Genomic DNA, 18,159 nt, shown 5'->3' with positions numbered 1-18,159 from the left:
AGCTCTAAAAATAACAGACTAAAAAAAAATCAAAAAATAATTTAAAAACTCATGCTAATCAATATTTCATTAGTGGAGATTTTAATAAAACAACCAGAAAGCTCAAATACCTGAAATTTCCCTACTATTTTGTAAAAATTGGATGACCACTAAAAGGTAATTTTGACATCACATTCAGATTTAACTTCTTCCCCTAGAATAATAGTTGTCAGACACTGCGGAGTGTCACCAGATCCCTTATTCAAATGGGACTTTTCTGCAGAAACAGGACTACAAAATCATCCATGGAGGGGGCGCCTGAGGGGCTCAGTTGGTTTTAAGCGTCTGACTCATATTCTGGCTCAGGTCACGACGTCAGGGTTGTGAGATCAAGACCTGAGTCCGAAGCCTGTTTAAGATTCTCTCTCTCGGGGCGCCTGGATGGCTCAGTGCGTTAAGCCTCTGCCTTCGGCTCAGGTCACGATTCCAGGGTCCTGGGATCGAGCCCCGCATCAGGCTCTCTGCTCGGCAGGGAGCCTGCTTCCTCCCCTCTCTCTGCCTGCCTCTCTGCCTGCTTGTGATCTCTGTCAAATAAATAAATAAAATCTTAAAAGAAAAAAAAAGATTCTCTCTCCTTCAGACCCGCTCCATCATGCTCTCTCTCTGCAACAAACAAACAAACAAAACACATCCGTGGGGAGCACTGTGGCGGGAGGCCAAGTGGCTTCGGGGCCCTCAGTGCGGCCTCTTCCTCCTCATCTCCCCACTGACATGCCATTCCATGCCAGACAATTTTAATCCTAGACCTTTGAGAACTTTATAGTTAGAATTACATCTAATGCAAACTGTGTTTTGTAATTTACTACATTGTTCCCATGCAGAGGGTATATGGACCAACTACCAGCACCACCCAGGCCTTTTACACCTACATTACCTCTGGTATCTGAAGAGCTCTGTGATTTGCGGTCACTACTTTAGACAGTCTCTGAATATGTTCATGAAGAACCCTGCAAACCCCCAAAACACAGATGTAAATACATATTTCACATAACAAGGCACACAGAGTTATAACTGATTTTTTTTCAAAACATTTAGACTTGCTTCAAGATAACAGATTACAATTACAGTTGAGAGTATCTCTTAGCTGTAAGTATTCCGTCTTGTCAAAAAAAAGATTCACACTTAGGCTCTGCTTAGAAATGCTAAGTGAGCTGAGGGGCGACAAGAAGAGGGAAGTCCTTCCTTCCCAGCCAAGGACAGCATTCCAAGCCACAAAGGAGAGGAGCCCCAGCCCAGAAGCCACCTGGACACACTAATCAGTACAAAGCACGAGGAAGCAGAGGGATCAAAAGCCAAAAACCGAAGATCACAGAAGCTGAGAAAGAGAAGGGGCTCTTGAGAACACTCGAACTCTCTCTCATTTCATAGATAAAAATAATTGGGCTTAAAATGGTGAAGGATTTGCCCAAGGTCACACAGGTGTTAGGAGGAGGGGCTAAACCCAGTTTTCTTGGTTTCTACTGTTCTTTCCAAACACTGTGTTAACTGTCCACTCTATAAAACCTGCAGAAGTGCTGTGGAGGAGAGCATACGAGTAATCTGCTTCAAAGCTCCTCTTTGCAGTAAATACAGTGTGAATGTCCCTAACTCCTCATCCCATTCTGGAAGCCCAAAACTGGTCTCTGGAGAGAAAACAGGTCCCAGTTGGTGAATTAAATACAGAAGCCTGGGTGTATCTCTGAGAGCATGAACCAGTGGGAGAGGCGGACTGGAACAATCCTAATGCATTCACAGAACATACACGCAAGATCTTAGCATTTCCATGAAAGAAACCATCTATAAACCACTCATGAGTCACCCCAAGGTCTTATCACGTGGACCCCTTGAGAGCCCCTGGCACAGTAAAGCCAGTGTTACTGCGGGGCGTCGAGGGGGTAGGGCGGGAGGGGCACAGGAGACACTTTGACATGCTGGGGGCAGAAACAGGGTACAGCAGTGCTCCAGAAAATGCAAAAAGGGGAAAATGGAAAATACGAAATCATCCCCAGTCTCATTATCCAAAATATAACCCCTGTTACCACTCCAGGTACTTCTTCTCGGGGTTTTTTTTTAGGATTATTTTTTAAGATCAGCTTTACTGAGAACCATACATTTCCAGATATTTTTTGATATTCAAACGTAGAGCTTTTCATTCCTAATAAACAGGTATCGCGCATACAGAAGTCAAGCGCTGTGCTCGACGAGGGGAGAGCGCAGTGCATGTGAGCAGGACGCTCCTGCTCTCGCCAACCGATGCGGCGGCGGCGGTGGCGGGCGCTCGCCAGACAGCCGCGCACAGCGGTGATCGAGCAGGCGGTGGTTCTGCCCCCCGGGGGACACCTGGCGGTGTCTGGAGACATCCTGGTTCTCACAGCTGGAGGGTACTACTGGCACCTGGTGTGCACAGACCGGGGACGCTGCTAAGTACCCCGCAAGGCACACAGCCACCTCCCACATAAAGGATTATCTGGCCCCAAATGTCAGTGGTGCCAGGCTGAGGAGGCCCCACGGACGCTACCAAATGTACAAGCCCAACTGTGGCAAGTGCTAACGACAGGGACACAGGCCCAGGAGAGCCCTGCCAGGGAGGGGACCCGGTCGGAAAGGTCAGGGAGGAGGTGCTGCAGTCAAGACCCGAGGCAAGAGGAAGGAGGTGAGCACCGCTGGTGGGGAAGAGCAGCGGACAGCTCCCACCGTCCAAACAGGCCCCAGCCACCGACACGCCCAGGGGCCTCATGCCCACTGCCCTGAACAGAGCCTTATCCTTCCTTCTGCTCTTGGGATCAGATGGGTGAAAAATGGTAACACGTGCTGCCTTCACGGTCACATACTAAGTCTCAGCACAACAAGGACTGGCTGATATACCCCTATGTGATCTACGGGGACGTAGTAAACATGGCAGTGCTCACTGGTCACGCAGTATGTCACCGTCCTGGTTCGGGTAGAAAGCAAGCTTGAAAATCCGATTCATCACACTGCGCTCGATGGCCAGCTGGGCGTCCTGAAGCTGCTCCTCGCTCGCGTTCTGCCATATGACGTCCTGGGCCATCGCGCCATAGAGGAACTGCAGAAAATCTTCTACCTGAGCAGTTTTATCATCAGCTGCTGTGAGTTGCTGAAAGTCTCCAATGCAAAATAATAATTTTTTAAATACACTATCTGAATCATTTTAAAAAGGAAATTACAGAAATCATTTTAATAACTAGCTATGCAGATACTATTCTCTTAAAGCCAAAAGTATCTGGAAACGGTTTATTTTAGAAGAATATGTGGCCAAATCATTAAAATCGTGAGAAAGGTTCAGAAATATACAATGCAAAAGTAGAAGAGCAAGGGGCTTGTTATAAAAATGACATACTTGCTGAATCACTACACGATATACCTAAAGCTAATACGACACCGTACATTAATTATAACGGTATTTTAAGTATAAATGTTAAATAAAAGTAAAAATTTAAAAAACTTTAATGATACGCTTTATTTTTAAATATGAGAAGAATTTTGTGGATCCAAAACCTTAACCAATTTTCCCAATTTCGTATAAACTACAGGTATTCGATCCATGGTAAAAATGAAATTTACTGGTTCCACATCAAGATGATTAAGAATCCATAAAACATCTGGGAATTTAGGGGACTACTCTTAGACATGCAACTACTCAAACCAGCAATACAAAAATTTCCGAATTTCCCATTAACACATGACTGAAAAGATGCTTAATCGAAAGGTCTTCGGTTACCGTGAATGAATTCCCGGATCTTCTTTTCTTTGCTCTCAAGCAGCAATCTCACACACACAGTGGTGAAGTACCGGTTGGCCACCTCTTTGTCCCGCAACACCCGCTGAAGCAGCCTCTCCAGGTGGGCCTGTGTGGTCTGCAGTCCTTGCCGACAGCGAGTGAGATAAGCAATATAGGGCGCCCTTTTCCTAAAAGGAAACGGGCTTTGCAGGACATCACATACATACAGTGCACACTTCCTTAGAGACGAAGAGTCCTAATTTTTCTTAAAGAAAGAACAGGACCTCACAGGCTTTGGTTTTATGAATGAGCCACATCAGGCTGCAGACAGCTGTCTTGAGGGCTAATCACGCTGGCAGCTCAAGGAACGGAACCATTCTGCATGTTGGTGAAGAAGAACACCTACGGGGTTAAACGCTTAGCTGCCTAACTCACGACATATTACTAAGTCCCCTGGCATCCTTCATCTATTTCACGTTGGCCCACGGTCTCCCTGCTGGCAGGACCTCACACTTCACAGGAAACTGATTGCTACAGAAGACTACAACAACAAAATACAGGTTAATATGCCACTAGATTATTAAACGTATCAGCGATAATTTGCTTAAATTCTAATTGTAGCGATCACTAGAGCACCCATCCCCTAAGCCTGGGGGCCTCATCGTCTCCCAGGAATCTCATTGACGTTCTTCTCCTGAAGTGTTGGCAAAGGGCAGGCAGCAGACAGGAGGCAGCAATTTTTAGTCTACGCTTGTTTTCCTGCTCCAGGGAAGTAGTTTTTCTGGTCACCCCCAAGAAAAGGAGCAGGATATCCTAGCTCTCCTGGCCTCACCTCTGCAAACACTGCCTCTGTGCAAAGCTGAAGGAAAGTGCACTTCTCCGTGAGAGCTGCTCATTTACAACTACATTTCCAGACAAATATCCAAATGTGTTCCTCGGAAATCTACACCCAGGTAAACACAGCCCAGGATGCTGCCGTAAGCCTAGATTCACTTGTGAAATAAAGACAGGGAAGAAGATCCTTGCCACCGGGTCACAGGTGCAGGAGCTGGGGTAGTTACCTGTAGTCCTCGGCGATAGAGGCCAGCAGTTTTCTGCAAGTTCTGTTATCAAAGCGGCACACGCAACGCATTGTTTCTTGAAGTTGAGCCATTAAGTTCTTATCTTGTAAATTAATTGCTTCAGCTATTTGAACTTTTAAGAAGCATACAATTTCATTGTCTAAACAAAAAAAGAGAGAGAATTGTTACTGCCGACAATTTCCACTGCACGCCAGCCCTTAGCCTCTGGGATGTCCATTCCGCTCTACCAGGGATCAGTAGAGCTAAGCAGCCCTGCCCCTCACTTTAATGATGCATCAGGAATCAAAGTGCCCTTACCTGGTTCTAATACAAATATACTAATGGAACCACATGAACTGCTACATAGCTTACATAGGTTGAATACAGGCAGTTTCACATGGTTCAACCTATAAATACAGGAAAAACCTACCCTCTGGGTCTGTATGGTCCGGTAAACCGTTCCTTGTTGAATGGGTGAGCACTGGGAAAGCAACAGAATCCGCAGAGCAAAGAGCAAGTCTCAGTTTCTTTTTTGCGTCTCTGAAGAATGAGTCAAAAGTACATTAATTTCTTCTTTTTTTTTTTTAAAGATTTTATTTGAAAGAGAGAGCACAAGCGGGTCTTGATCCCAGGATGGCAGGATCACGACCCAAGCTGAAAACAGCCACCCAACCGAATGAGCCACCCAGGTGCCCCAAAAGTACGTTAATTTCTTTATGCAGAGAACGGCCACACTTTATGAACACTCACCATATAAATTAATATCCTACCTCAGGACTCAAGTGTTTCAAGAGGTCATAAATAATAGATAATTTTTTATTTACTGACTCCTCACTTAAAGGAACAGGCTTTCTAGTGACCCAAGGAGCAAGGCCAGAAATGCCCTGGGCAAGGCTCATTCTGTAAAGTCACCACAATCAGTCAAATGATTGACTGACTGTGGACCTGTAAAATATACTGAGTCTCTATGAGGGCACTATGAGGAGAATGCAAAAGGGGCCTTATGCCGGGGTCTGCAGGGGCCACAGAAGTCCCCAGAGCCATCTCACCACCCACTCCAAGAAGGCCCTCCATCACATCTCTTGAGAAAGGCTGATCCTGCGGCAGACGACGAGCTCACCGCCTGACAAGAAGACCTTCCTATCGCTCTACCATTTGAAACGGCAGCTGACCCTGCCACCCGTTCAGTCTCCCCCAGCATTTCTCACATTGCCGGGAAGCTTGGTGTGGGCAAAGGGACGACCACTTGTGTCATTTAAATCACTTGATGTGGCCCCTGCGGGCACATGAGGTGGTTGTTTTTTCATCCCTGAATTAAAGCCTTTGCTACACGGCATCCAGAGTGAAGCAGCCTTTCCGGACACAGCATTCCGTCCTTATCTCTCTGCTCTATACAGTCACCCGGTGGCCTAATGAATCATCTGACTCGAAGTGACTGCGGTGGTGATGAAAAGCCCAGAGCCTCAAATTCGAAATCCTGTCAAAGAAATACCTGTATGAGAAAGCAGAATCCTGGGGGTGGGCCGCCTGGCTCGCAGAATCCGGGAGATCGTCGGCCGAGATGTTCTGCAGCGTCTCCTCTCGAGGAGAGTCATGGGCGCTCTCGCTGTCACCCATGACCTCTGTGCAAACCCACCCCCCAAGAGAGGACAGAAGTGGGTTAACCTGGAAGAGTCTCACACGAGGTGTTCAGAGCTACTCGACCATAAATTAGCACTGTGCTTTACAGTCAGAGTTCTTCAAAAAAAGCGAGCAAGCAAGCTCGCTTAAACCAGCTAACAGCAGATCACGGGGGCAGGTGTCACAAAGAGAATGACTTTTACCTTCTCTACCAATGTTAACCCAAGGCGATGAAAGTCTGTGACTTAACAGATAATGCTTTAATCAGAACCACTGCACCACAGAACCAAGAGGGGCCTCACAAATCATCTTACGTAACCACCTCGTGTTACAGACATGGAATCCTGCCCCAGGAGAAAGCAGCCTGCTGTACAGCCCTTAGCTACCTGGCGGCCGAGGTGAACCCTGCCCTCAGCTCCCCCCGGCTCTTTATTAGGGCTGTTCCCACCGCCCAAACGATGAGCTGGGACCGACTCACAAATGCAGCCACAACAGATCTGTGGTTCCCGCAGCTGTTTCTATGTTTTTAATTCACCAATTTAGAGAATACACTTATATATAAAATCAAAAGGAATAAAAATTCATTACTATCATAAAGATACTGTGCTTACGTGGGACAACTATCTTTATTAGGAGATCATTTCAAATGCTTCAAGGAAAAAAAGGAAAAAATATACAGAGAAAATGCAGCCAAATGTTAACAACTGATAAAGTCCCAGGTAGAGGGAACATGGATCTTCACTGTACTAGTCAACTCTCTGTCCTTTGAAACTTTTCAAAATAAGATGTATGGGAAATTCACCTCTACTCTGGCTACCCTTTATGCTCCCTATGAGTTCTCCCTGAAGCCAACTCACATTACTGGCCAGATTCTCCCAGGGACAGTCTACGAACATACAAGCAGAAACACGTGCAGGACGCCTGGGTAGCTCAGTGGGTTAAGCCTCTGCCTTCAGCTCAGGTCATGATCCCAGGGTCCTGGGATCGAGGCCTGCATCGAGCTCTCTGCTCGGTAGGGAGCCTGCTTCCCCCTCTCTCTCTGCCTGCTTGTGATCTCTCTCTCTCTCTGTCAAATAAATTAAAAAAAGAATTTTTTTTTAAAGAAACACGTGCAGTAGACAATTTATGCTTTTATATGCTTTTCTTTCCTCTTTATTTTAGGGATTACACCATATTTTTCTGACAGCTACTCAAAGTAGTCACTAAAAAACTACTTCTTCCAAACATGTCTCACTGTGATACCAAAGGTAGAACACTTGACCGGGAAACACAGGTTTGAAATGTGTGGGTCCACTTATACACTGTTCTTTTTTTTTTTTTTTTTAAGACTTTGTTTTTAAGTATTTTCTACACTCAACGTGGGGCTTGAACTCACAATCCCAAGGTCAAGAATCACTTGCTCCTCTGATTGAACCAACCAGGCACTCCTATGTGGAATTTTTTTTTTTTTTTCAATAAAAACATGCAGTACAGTCAATGTATTTTTCTCTTATGACTTTCTTAACGTTGTCCTTTCTCCAGCTTACTTTATCGTAAGAACACAGTATATAATAACATATAACGTGCAAAATACGTCTTAACTGACTGTTCATGTTATTAAGGCTGCCAGTCAACAACACGCTATCCGTTGTTAAGTTTTTGGGGAGTCAAAAGTCACACAGAAATTTCTAACTATGTGGGAGGTTGGTGCCCCTACCCACTCACCCCCACACCCCCCACTTCAGGGTCAACTGCATTCAAATCTTTATCATGATGATCACCTGTACTTTCATAGCTCGCCATTGCTCCTTCACTGGGGCTGGTTCGCTTAATGGCATTCCTATATTTGTCCAGAATATCCTCAGCGACCTGAGCTTGCGCACTGAGTCTAGGGCTGGGATCATCTGCAGGGAAAGGAGAGTGAGAGAATCAGCTCCCCTTGGTTTGTAGCAATTCTGATGTTAGTACGACACCAGTAGCATAATCCCAAAGGCGGATTAGGAGGTTAAGACTTAAAAAAGAGCACATATCTCGGTGTTAAGAGGCACCATGCAGCTGCCTGCTCATCCCACTTCGCGGTCTCAGGGCTTGCCCAAGCACGGAACTGGGAGGATTAGCTCCACCTTCTCATCATTGCCAAAATTCTGCATGACAGTGTTGGGAAGCTCAGTGCAGACTAGATGGGTGATGGGTTTCTAAAGCACTTCTGCTCAAGTTACTGTTATTATCAGTTCATGCTAATGGAACTTCCAATAATGCATCTTTATATGCAGATTCATGTATGCAGACATCTCTATGCTAAAGGAGGGGAAGTACCAAATTTAGAATTAAACCCTTTTAAATAATAATTATTAAAAAAAAATGCCTTCCTCCATTCTTCCTGTATGACTCTCTCTCTACACCACATTTGACAGCTTGAGGTATCAGTACTCTGTCTTACTGAATCTCATGGTGGCAGTGCACCTGCTAGCAGAGTGCACTTTTGTGCCTGCGACGGTGTGAGAGGCACTCCGAAAGAATCTAGCCACTGCTGGAAAGTGCTGGAATTGTACCCAGGGTACACAGAGAAAAAGTTTACTACCATCACAGATGTAGCACTGTTTACTGTCAGGACCATTATCCTGTCAGCAAAATTGGTGCCTCAAAATATGTTCCTGGAGTCTAAGATGTTAGAGTCATCAAGGCAAAGGGATGCTACAGATCTATGGGACAAAATCAAGTTCTATAGTGAAACGCAAACTCCTGAGGGAGATGTAGACCAAGAAGGTAACCACAAGTGTCCACATTCTGGTAGAATCCCATTTTTCAGAAAGTCTAAAAACACATAAAAAAAAACCCCCACTAGATTTTGTGTGTGTGTGTGTGTGTGTGTGTGTGTGTGTGTGTGTTAATAGCAGCTAATAATAATGGCAGCTAACATTTACTGAGCACTTATTGAGCACTTACCACGTGCCAGGAACTGTGCTAAGCACCTTATATGAACAATCTCAATTAATCATCACAACGACCCTACAGGGAGGTACTGTTACCACCTCCATTTATGGATGAGGAAAGCAGGTACAGAGAGGTTCAGCAGTGTGCTCATGGGCTCTTTTGTTTCCATGGGGAAAAAAAATTTAGTATCCATGTCTCTGTAAAACTGCAGTAAACTGTAGAGAAAGAGGATTTCCAAACTAGTTTAATCTTTCTGCTGTAATGGTATTAGAATGCATGAGAAGAGAATCCTAATAAAATCCGATCTTTAAAATGTAAACCGATAAAACTTTTCTATCATTAGAAAATCTTTCTTTGGAGGGGAAGTACTTTTTTGCTATTGGTTTTGAGTGCTGCTGAGCGTTCTGAAAAAGGAACAATAAAATTTGGCTAACCATAGGGAATGCCATAACGTTGCTTACAACCTTTATTTCTAAGCCATTAATAATTTTATCCCAGAAAAGTAATGAAAACAAAATATGCTATATATATGAAGCTGTGAGCAATATTTTCATCATAAAAAAACTGGATACAATTCAAGTATCCAAAAGCAAGAAAACATTCACAATGTTATCAAATCATATGACAGGTTATTTATGAGCCAATACAAATTATTAAAACCAACCATGTCTACTAGAAACTGGAGAGGGTTTATGAACTAACATTTAGTAAAAGAAGAATATAAAATTACACAATACTCTAATTCAATCATGAGAAAGCCATGTACTGATATGGAAAGATTGGGAAAGAACATGAAAAAAAGAATAGGGTGACTGCATTATGGACAGACTGTTAAGAAATTTCCTTTCATATCACTTAAAAGTTGATTTAATGATAATCTCCAACAAGTCATTAATTAGGACTAGGCAGAAATTTCTGCACTAGTAGGGAAGCTAAATTGCCTGAATCAAACACAAAGAAAATGAAATAAATACCTTATGAAAAAAACTTACTCTCCTTAGCTCCTAGATTAGGTACCAAGAACCAAGAAAAACGTTTGCCCAAAGACGCAAGCAAAAAATTAATTTATAACTTCCCCAATTATTAATTTAACATTTAAAAAACACGAGATTTCCTTAAGAGTATTTCACTCCATAAACACCGGTGAACTCATAAACACTAGGAATGTGGTATATGTTTCCAACTCTTCTCAATCAGACCGTAGGCTCCTGAAGAAGAGGGGTCATGTGATTTGACTGAATTACCACAACACTTAGCACAGTGCCTGGCATGAGTCAGATGTTCAACAAGTATTTGCTGACTGAGTAAGATAGGCTTGACGGCTCTCAGCAGGGAACGCTGGCCTGGACACAGCTCCTGCTCTTCAAAACCCTTCATTCCAGGAGAGTCACGGCACCAGACAAAGCGGGGATGTATGCTAGACACCATGGAAATATATCCAAATACATGCAACCAGATACCAGAATAACATGCGTTAAAATGGGATTCTACCTATACTACTGAGCTATTTGAGGAGGATGTTCTTTGGAAACCTATACCATTTTTTTAGTAAAAATCTTCATTTTAATGTAGTAGGATAACATAGTTGAAAATCAAGATAAGAAAAAAAGAGGTGAGAAATTAATTTCCAGTCTAGATGCTCTACAGCCATCAGAAACAGTACAAAGCTACCCAACTCAAGGTGGGGTCACTAACACTACTTCTCAAACTCATTCCTGTAAGGATACTCATCCATAATGTGCCAAACAGAAGCCGCAAAAACACAAATGCTGAGTAAGGTAAGAACCCAATCCCTAGTTGTGTCTTCCTTGGGTCAGATAGCAATGTTAAAATGATTCAAGCCGTAAAAAATTAGTGAAGTATATAAATTTATGATACTGTTTGAACACTTTATCACAAAAAAAGGAAATGATTAGGTAGAACGGAATTTCACTGTGATCCTGAATAATCAAGAACTACAGAAGGGAATAAATTTAGAATTCTATGACCAATGCGAGAGAAAGCTATCTGACCAATGATCCAAAGATGGGGCATGCATCGCACTAAAACCATCGCCACACTTCCCTAAGAGGCACCGTGTGGCATGGTCCCACTGGGACTTCGAGTTGTAGGGTGTGCCTAGAGGCTCAGCAGCGGGGGCCTCATCAGAAACAGAAGTTATGATAATGAGGATGAGGATGGCGGTGGCAGTCTGTAGGAAGAGCACACGGAGGTTCCCTGCGGCCACCACCGGGAAGCCACAGAGCCATGAAGAACACACTCCCCACTGCACACACACAGACACACTCTTCTAAAAAGGCAGCGCTTACGGCGCCCAAGAAACAGTGCTATGAAATATGTGCTCTGGGAATGAAGGAGCCAGGAAGTCCACGGTCTACAAACCTGTGAGTGTTGAGAATCTGTCAGGCCCCACATCATCTTTGTCTTTTTCTTGTTTTTCTTTCTTTCTAAATGGTATAGGAGCTGGAAATTAAATAAAGTCAGTAGCGTGACACATAACATACTGCACTACTCGGAAGACAGCAGTCATTTTGGAATATTAACTGGTGTGCCGACATTTCTAAGTGAAAGGAAGGTGAAAAGTTTAAAAGCTAAGAAATCCTGAGTGTCAACGGATAACCATTCTTAAAACAGCACTGAAGGTTCTTAAAGAAGCTCTCAGGATCTGCTCTGGGGTCACTGGCCATAGGAAGAATGATTTAATTCGAATCTATTGGGACTCAGTCAAAATCACGGCCTCTTCACCTCTGCTGGAAAACACCACATTCAAAGCTCAACCTCTCATCAAGGGGGCTTGAGTGCAGCTGAAAGCAGTGCCCCTCAGCTCCCGAGCGCCACGGTGCCGAGAAGAGGCCTTTGGGAGAAGTCCCCAGCCTCGCTCCTAGATGATCTCTCCTTGCAGGAAGAGATGCTTTTGCCAACTCAAATCTCAGTATCTACTGCTACAATGCCAGGCTATTCACCGCCCCCCCCCCCCCCAAAAAGCAAACAATTTTATACAACTGCCTTCCAAAATAAACACTCACTAATATTCAAGATAAAAACATTCTCAATGAACACAAAAAGTTAAGTTTACTCCAGGAATGTAAAGGATGAATTTTCAATGTTTAATTACCAATAGCATCCCTTTTTCCTGCAGTAATTATTAGCAATTAGTCAAAAGTCCCACGTTTACTCTTAATGGCGTATGATATTTAAACAACCATGACCTGCCTGATTTCCATTTATGAAGCCACTACCACTTCCTGCAAAGAACAAGAACTATCATTTCTAAAGGTCTGCCTTTAGCATTCACCTGAGTGAAACCATTTTCTATGCTCTCAAAACGGCTACAAACTTAGGCCCAGGAAACCTCACAGATGAGGTGACATACTGGCTCTCTGGAAGAGATTTGGGGGCTTTGCTTCTCGTTGCTAGTATAATTCTAATATTGTATAAAATTACCTTTAGGCATGGCAGAAACAAAACGTTTTCTCCACCAAGGTCTGTTCCTGTCTGATTTCTCATCATCGCTATCTTTGCGTTCTTCAGTCTGTAGAAAAAGTTTGATGCTTTATTTGGAGTTGGACAGCAGGATAAATTACTAGGGAAAGGATTTCAGTTTGTCTGTGAAAATCAAAAACCACTCTTGTCTTAAAAGAAAAACTGTTCTTATTGCTGTACAGGAAACTTCTGAAACATGGAAGTATACCTTTTAGGCACCAGACTGTGATCTGCTTAAGGGTAGGTACTATCACATTAAACCAAATCGCAAGTAAACCAAAACCTTAACACAGAGCCTAGCACAGAGTAGGCACTCAATAAACACTTCTGAAAGGAGTAAGCTCAATCACATGAAGTCTAGAGGGGTAGCAGAGATGAGACAGTAGTAGTAATAACAAAACTGAGTATGGACTGTGTGCCAAGTACCGAGTGCTGAGGATACATGTTATTTCATTTAAACCTCACAGTAGCCTTAGGAGATAAATAATACTATTAAGTCCTTTTATAGACGTGAAATAAGGGGCTAAAAAAAGCTATCTCCCTATCTGCCCCAAAGTTCTATAGCCTGCCTGTCGCAGAGTTGGGACTCAAACCCAGATGCAGACAACTTCACAGTTCATGTTTTGATCTCCAATTAGAGTGAGTTATTAAAATCACATGTCAGGGGCGCCTGGGTGGCTGAGTTGGTTAAGTGTCCGCCTTCGGCGCAGGTCATGACCCCAGGTCCTGGGAAGTCCCACGTTGGGCTCCCTGCTCAGCGAAGTGCCTCCTTTTCCCTCTCCCTCTGCCTGCCGTTCTGCCTACTTGTGCTATCTCTGTCGAATAAATAAATCTTAAAAAAAAAAAAATCAGGGGTGCCTGGGTGGCTCAGTGGGTTGGGCCTCTGCGTTCAGTTCAGGTCATGATCTCAGGGTCCTGGAATTGAGCCCCACGTTGGGCTCTCTGCTTGGTGGGGAGCCTGCTTCCCCCCTCTCTCTGCCTGCCTGCCTCTCTGCCTACTTGTGATCTCTGTCAAATAAATAAAATCTTAAAAAAAAAAATCACACATCAAAGAGCTGAGACTATAGTTCCTTTACTAGCCTATCAAGTGACCTCAGACAAATCATTTAATTACTCATCTTGGAAACTGTGAGGTTTAAATGAAATTAGATACAAAACTGCTTGGAGAAAAGTTCAAAGTGTCATAAAAATGCAAAATACATTATAAAACCAAAATAGTATAGGTTTCCCATGGGTTACCATTGGGGACAAACTAGACTGACAGATTATCTTTAATCATGACTGCTGTCCATCCTTACTCTGAGATTTATATATACCGTGTTAATCTAACATATCAAGAGAACCTGGCAGATAGAACTTTAAAGCTGACCACAACCAGCAAAATTCTTCTAGATGGCCTGTGTCCCGTACCTCTCCTCTTGAGGAGTCCTTACTCGGGGATGAAGATGATGAGTGAGGTGCAGCCACCAAAGAAGTAGCACCAGTGGCTGCGGCTGGAGGGAGTTCTCGCTCTTCATTCCCTGGACGACGGTTCCAGCTGGGGTCACTCATGGGTCGCCGGACAGATGATACTATATCAGAGCTCCTGCTGCGAACTAATCTCTCTGGGTAAGAATGCCTTTGCTTGAATGCCTCCATTTCAGCTGGAGTTAACATATGGGAACCAAAGTTCGGCAACCTGGCCTCATTTCCTCCTACAGCTCCTTCCAGGATTGGGGGATCTGGTGGTGGATGCGACGGCCTGGCATAATGAACCTTTGGCCTTACCACAGCAGAAGCTCCTAGAACACAGGGGAAAAGAAGTTTGCAACTGAGATACAACTGATTCAACAAAGGCATCAACAAAGGGTTTTGGTTCTGTTCTCCTGCCCAGGGTAAGAGTTAAAAAGCTCATTTGACTAGTTTACCTTCATGTGAAGACAGCGGATCAAACATGGCAAGTACAGACTCGGACTGAGAAGGAGGAGAGGTCAGCTGGTGGGCGCCTAAAATAAATAGGCAAACTGTAAGACCAAATCAGAACTCATCACTCAGTAAGAGTTTCTATACAGTGAAAAGGGTTCTAGCATTCTTCCAGTTTTCCTTTTCTTTTTTTTTCTTTTAAGATTTATTATTTAAGAGAGTACACACAGTGGGGAAAGGGTAGAGGGGGAGAGAGAGGGAGAGAATCCCTAGCAGACTCGATACCCAGTGCAAGCCCCATGCAGGGCTTGATCTCACGACCCTGAGATCACAATGTGGGCTGAAATCAAGAGTCGGATGCTCAACTGAGTGACCCAGGGGCTCCCCCCAATTTTCCTTTTCTGATTAACAGAACTTGAGGGGCATGTCAGAAAAAAAGAGAATCTAACAAATATCATATTCTGATTACTTCAAATTCATGGTATGTTTTTACCTACATACATGGATTTTAATGACACTTAAGTGGTCTAGCATTGCATGTTAATCAGTTTTAATGGCCAAATTGTGTTATAGTTAATGCAAAGAGCAGAGCCAAAATATGTAGATCATCAAAATTTTCAGAATGTCACAACTGCCCTGAGGCTCACCTTCTTTCCAACTATAAAAATAAGGAAAATAATAATAATAATAATAAGGGCAGGGGTGCCTGGGTGGCTCAGTCAATGAAGCGTCTGCCTTTGGCTCAGGTCATAATCCCTGGGTCCTAGGATTGAGCCCCGACTCAAAACTGCTTCACCCTCTTGTCCCTCCCCCTGCTTGTGCTCTCTCTTTCTCACCCTCAAATAAACAAAATCTTTAACAATAATAATAATAATAATAATAATAATGATAATGGCAATATTACCTAGAAGGAGTATATGTGCTCGCTTCGGCAGCACATATACCTAGAAGGAGTATAAATAAAAAGTTGTAGAATTTGAAATTCTTTTTTTTTTTTTAAGATTTTATTTATTTATTTGACAGAGATAACAAGTAGGTAGAGAAGCAGGCAGAGAGAGAGGAGGAAGCAGGCTCCCCGCTGAGCAGAAGAGCCTGATGCGGGGCTCGATTCCAGGACCCTGAGATCGTGACCTGAGCTAAAGGCAGAGGCTTTAACCCACTGAGCCACCCAGGTGCTCCGAATTTGAAATTCTTATACTGCTCTAGGCAAATGAAATTTATAAAAGTACTTCTAACAAAAATGACTAATACTATACTACATCATAAAACAGACTTGAACTACTCTCAGCTATGGAGTAAAAATGACTCCTCTAAGCATATGTCTCCACAAATAAAATCAGAAATATTAAAACAGGTAAGTATGCAGAGGATAAAACTTTCAGATATATAAAAGAAACTGTTCCTCTAGGGGTGCCCGGGGGGTTCAGTCAGTTAAACATCCAACTCTTGATTTCAGCTCAGGTCATGATTTCAGGGTTGTGAGACTGAGCCCCACTTAAGATTCTCTCTCTCCTTTTGCCCCTCCCCACCTCACCCCCAGCCCACACCCGCCATCAAGGGTGCTCTCTCTTAAAAAAAAAAAAGAAACTGTTACTCTAAACTTTTTGAGTCTGAACTCTTTAATGCTAATGAATGGCAGTTCTTTGATTTTATGCTTTTTGATTTTTCTTTTGTTCTATATATTTACCTTCCTCTATTCAAATTATAAAAATAGTACATTATTATGAAAGATAGCTTAGAATATCAGTTTTAAAATTTTGGTCTTAAGAGACTTCTATATTCTTAAAAATTACTGCTCTGAAGAGCCTATACATGTTGGTTATATCTACCAATACTTACCATATCATAAATTAAAACTGAAAACAAATATGTATTTATATATTAATTGATTTAAATACATCTGTTAAATGGTAATACAAATAACCCTTTTAAATGAAAAAATAACTATTTTTCAAAATAAAAAAATAACAAGTAGAGTGACACTGTTTTAAATTTTTACAAATTCCTTTAATGAACAGAGCTGGATTCTCATATGAGCTTCTGCTTTCAATCTGTTGCAATACGTATTTTGACTGAAGTATATAAAGCTGGCCTTACACAGATTAATATTGTTAGAAAAGGGAAGATATTTTAATAGCCTTCTCAGATAACCGTGCACATTCTTCTATGATACGACCCCAAATCTTGATTAGTAGTTTTTAAAGGTTAGCTACAATTAGGAATCGGAAACAAAATCAATGAACTTTTACTCTGTTACATTAAAATTAATTGGTCTGTCTTCTACTTTAAATGATTTCTATAACATCATGCATTGATCACCTGGAAAATACTGATTCAATTAGATACGTAGATCTTCACATGTTGACACACTTCAATATATAACATCAAAAAATTACATTCTCATCAGAAAAAAAACACCAATCTCATCAGAAAAGTCTTTAAATATCAGTAAGCTGTCAAGCTCATGAAGGTGGATACAAATTTTCTGCAATTGTCATTTTTATCTGAAAGCCTGAATTTTATCACTGGCAACAAACACTGCCAGTTGTTTTCCTTGAAGTGATAGGCTCCCTTGTTTAATTTTCAAGAAATGCCTGCCAAATACCCAAATATGAGTAACTACAGTTTGTCAGTCCTTCTTTCAAGTAAAAATGGTGTGTCATGAAAGACAAACAAGAGAAGAAACAGCTAGTTAAGCTCACAGCTCCAATAAGCATCTAAGTGTTTCTCCTTGAGATACTTCGCGTTTCAGACTGCAGCAGAAATGCATTAGGTGGGGGCCCCTGGGTGGCTCAGTGGGTTAAAGCCTCTGCCTTCGGCTCGGGTCATGATTGGGCTCTCTGCTCAGCGAGGAGTCTGCTTCCCCCTCTCTCTGCCTGCCTCTCTGCCTACTTGTGTTCTCTGTCAAATAAATAAAAACAAAATCTAAAAAAAAAGGAAAGAAATGCTTTAGGACTATTTCCTGTTTCTCCAGAATTTTAAACAGATGTGTACTCAGAGTTCATAGGTGATTAAATAATTTTTATTGCTTCATGAAAGATACTCATATGTAAAACTTTCTTTTTTAACTGGGAGAGAATATAGTGACCGCTCGCTCTGCTTCATGCTCAGGCCTGCCCCAGCCAATCTACCCACCTCTGCTTGTGCCCCATCAGTGCAAATGTCAGTACAATGAAAAGGACAATAACCTTTTACTACTATGAAAAGGGTTTTGTGGGGTGCCTGGGTGGCTCAGTGGGTTAAAGCCTCTGCCTTCGGCTCATGTCATGATCTCAGGGTCCTGGGATCGAGCCCCACGTCAGGCTCTCTGCTCAGCAGGGAGCCTGCTTCCCTTACCCTCTGCCTCTCTGCCTACTTGTGATCTCTCTCTCTCTCTCTCTGTGTCAAATAAATAAATAAAATCTTTAAAAAAAAAAAAAGAAA

The 18,159-nt window shown here is 42.8% G+C and overlaps 1 protein-coding gene across 10 annotated transcripts in view; it reads right to left on the bottom strand.

The window, feature by feature from the left end:
* The window catches only part of GAPVD1 (GTPase activating protein and VPS9 domains 1), a 79,730-nt gene that overhangs the window by 6,786 nt on the left and 54,785 nt on the right, over positions 1-18,159 (bottom strand). For 7 of the 10 annotated variants that reach the window (XM_032865853.1, XM_032865860.1, XM_032865854.1 and 4 more), the window contains 11 exons: positions 14,742-14,819; positions 14,245-14,615; positions 12,796-12,883; positions 11,734-11,814; positions 8,199-8,321; positions 6,311-6,440; positions 5,249-5,358; positions 4,819-4,978; positions 3,758-3,945; positions 2,928-3,141; positions 914-986 (listed from right to left, as the gene is read on the bottom strand). In XM_032865853.1, the coding sequence (XP_032721744.1) occupies positions 914-986; positions 2,928-3,141; positions 3,758-3,945; positions 4,819-4,978; positions 5,249-5,358; positions 6,311-6,440; positions 8,199-8,321; positions 11,734-11,814; positions 12,796-12,883; positions 14,245-14,615; positions 14,742-14,819 (1,616 nt within the window). The remainder of the gene's footprint in view (positions 1-913; positions 987-2,927; positions 3,142-3,757; positions 3,946-4,818; positions 4,979-5,248; positions 5,359-6,310; positions 6,441-8,198; positions 8,322-11,733; positions 11,815-12,795; positions 12,884-14,244; positions 14,616-14,741; positions 14,820-18,159) is intronic. The other 3 variants (XM_032865856.1, XM_032865862.1, XM_032865863.1) reach the window with 1 other exon arrangement.

This window comes from Lontra canadensis, unplaced genomic scaffold, assembly GCF_010015895.1.
Source record: "Lontra canadensis isolate GAN:19392208 unplaced genomic scaffold, GSC_riverotter_1.0 scaffold30, whole genome shotgun sequence".
Taxonomy (NCBI): Eukaryota; Metazoa; Chordata; class Mammalia; order Carnivora; family Mustelidae; genus Lontra; species Lontra canadensis.
This window is presented reverse-complemented; position numbering and strand designations above follow the sequence as displayed.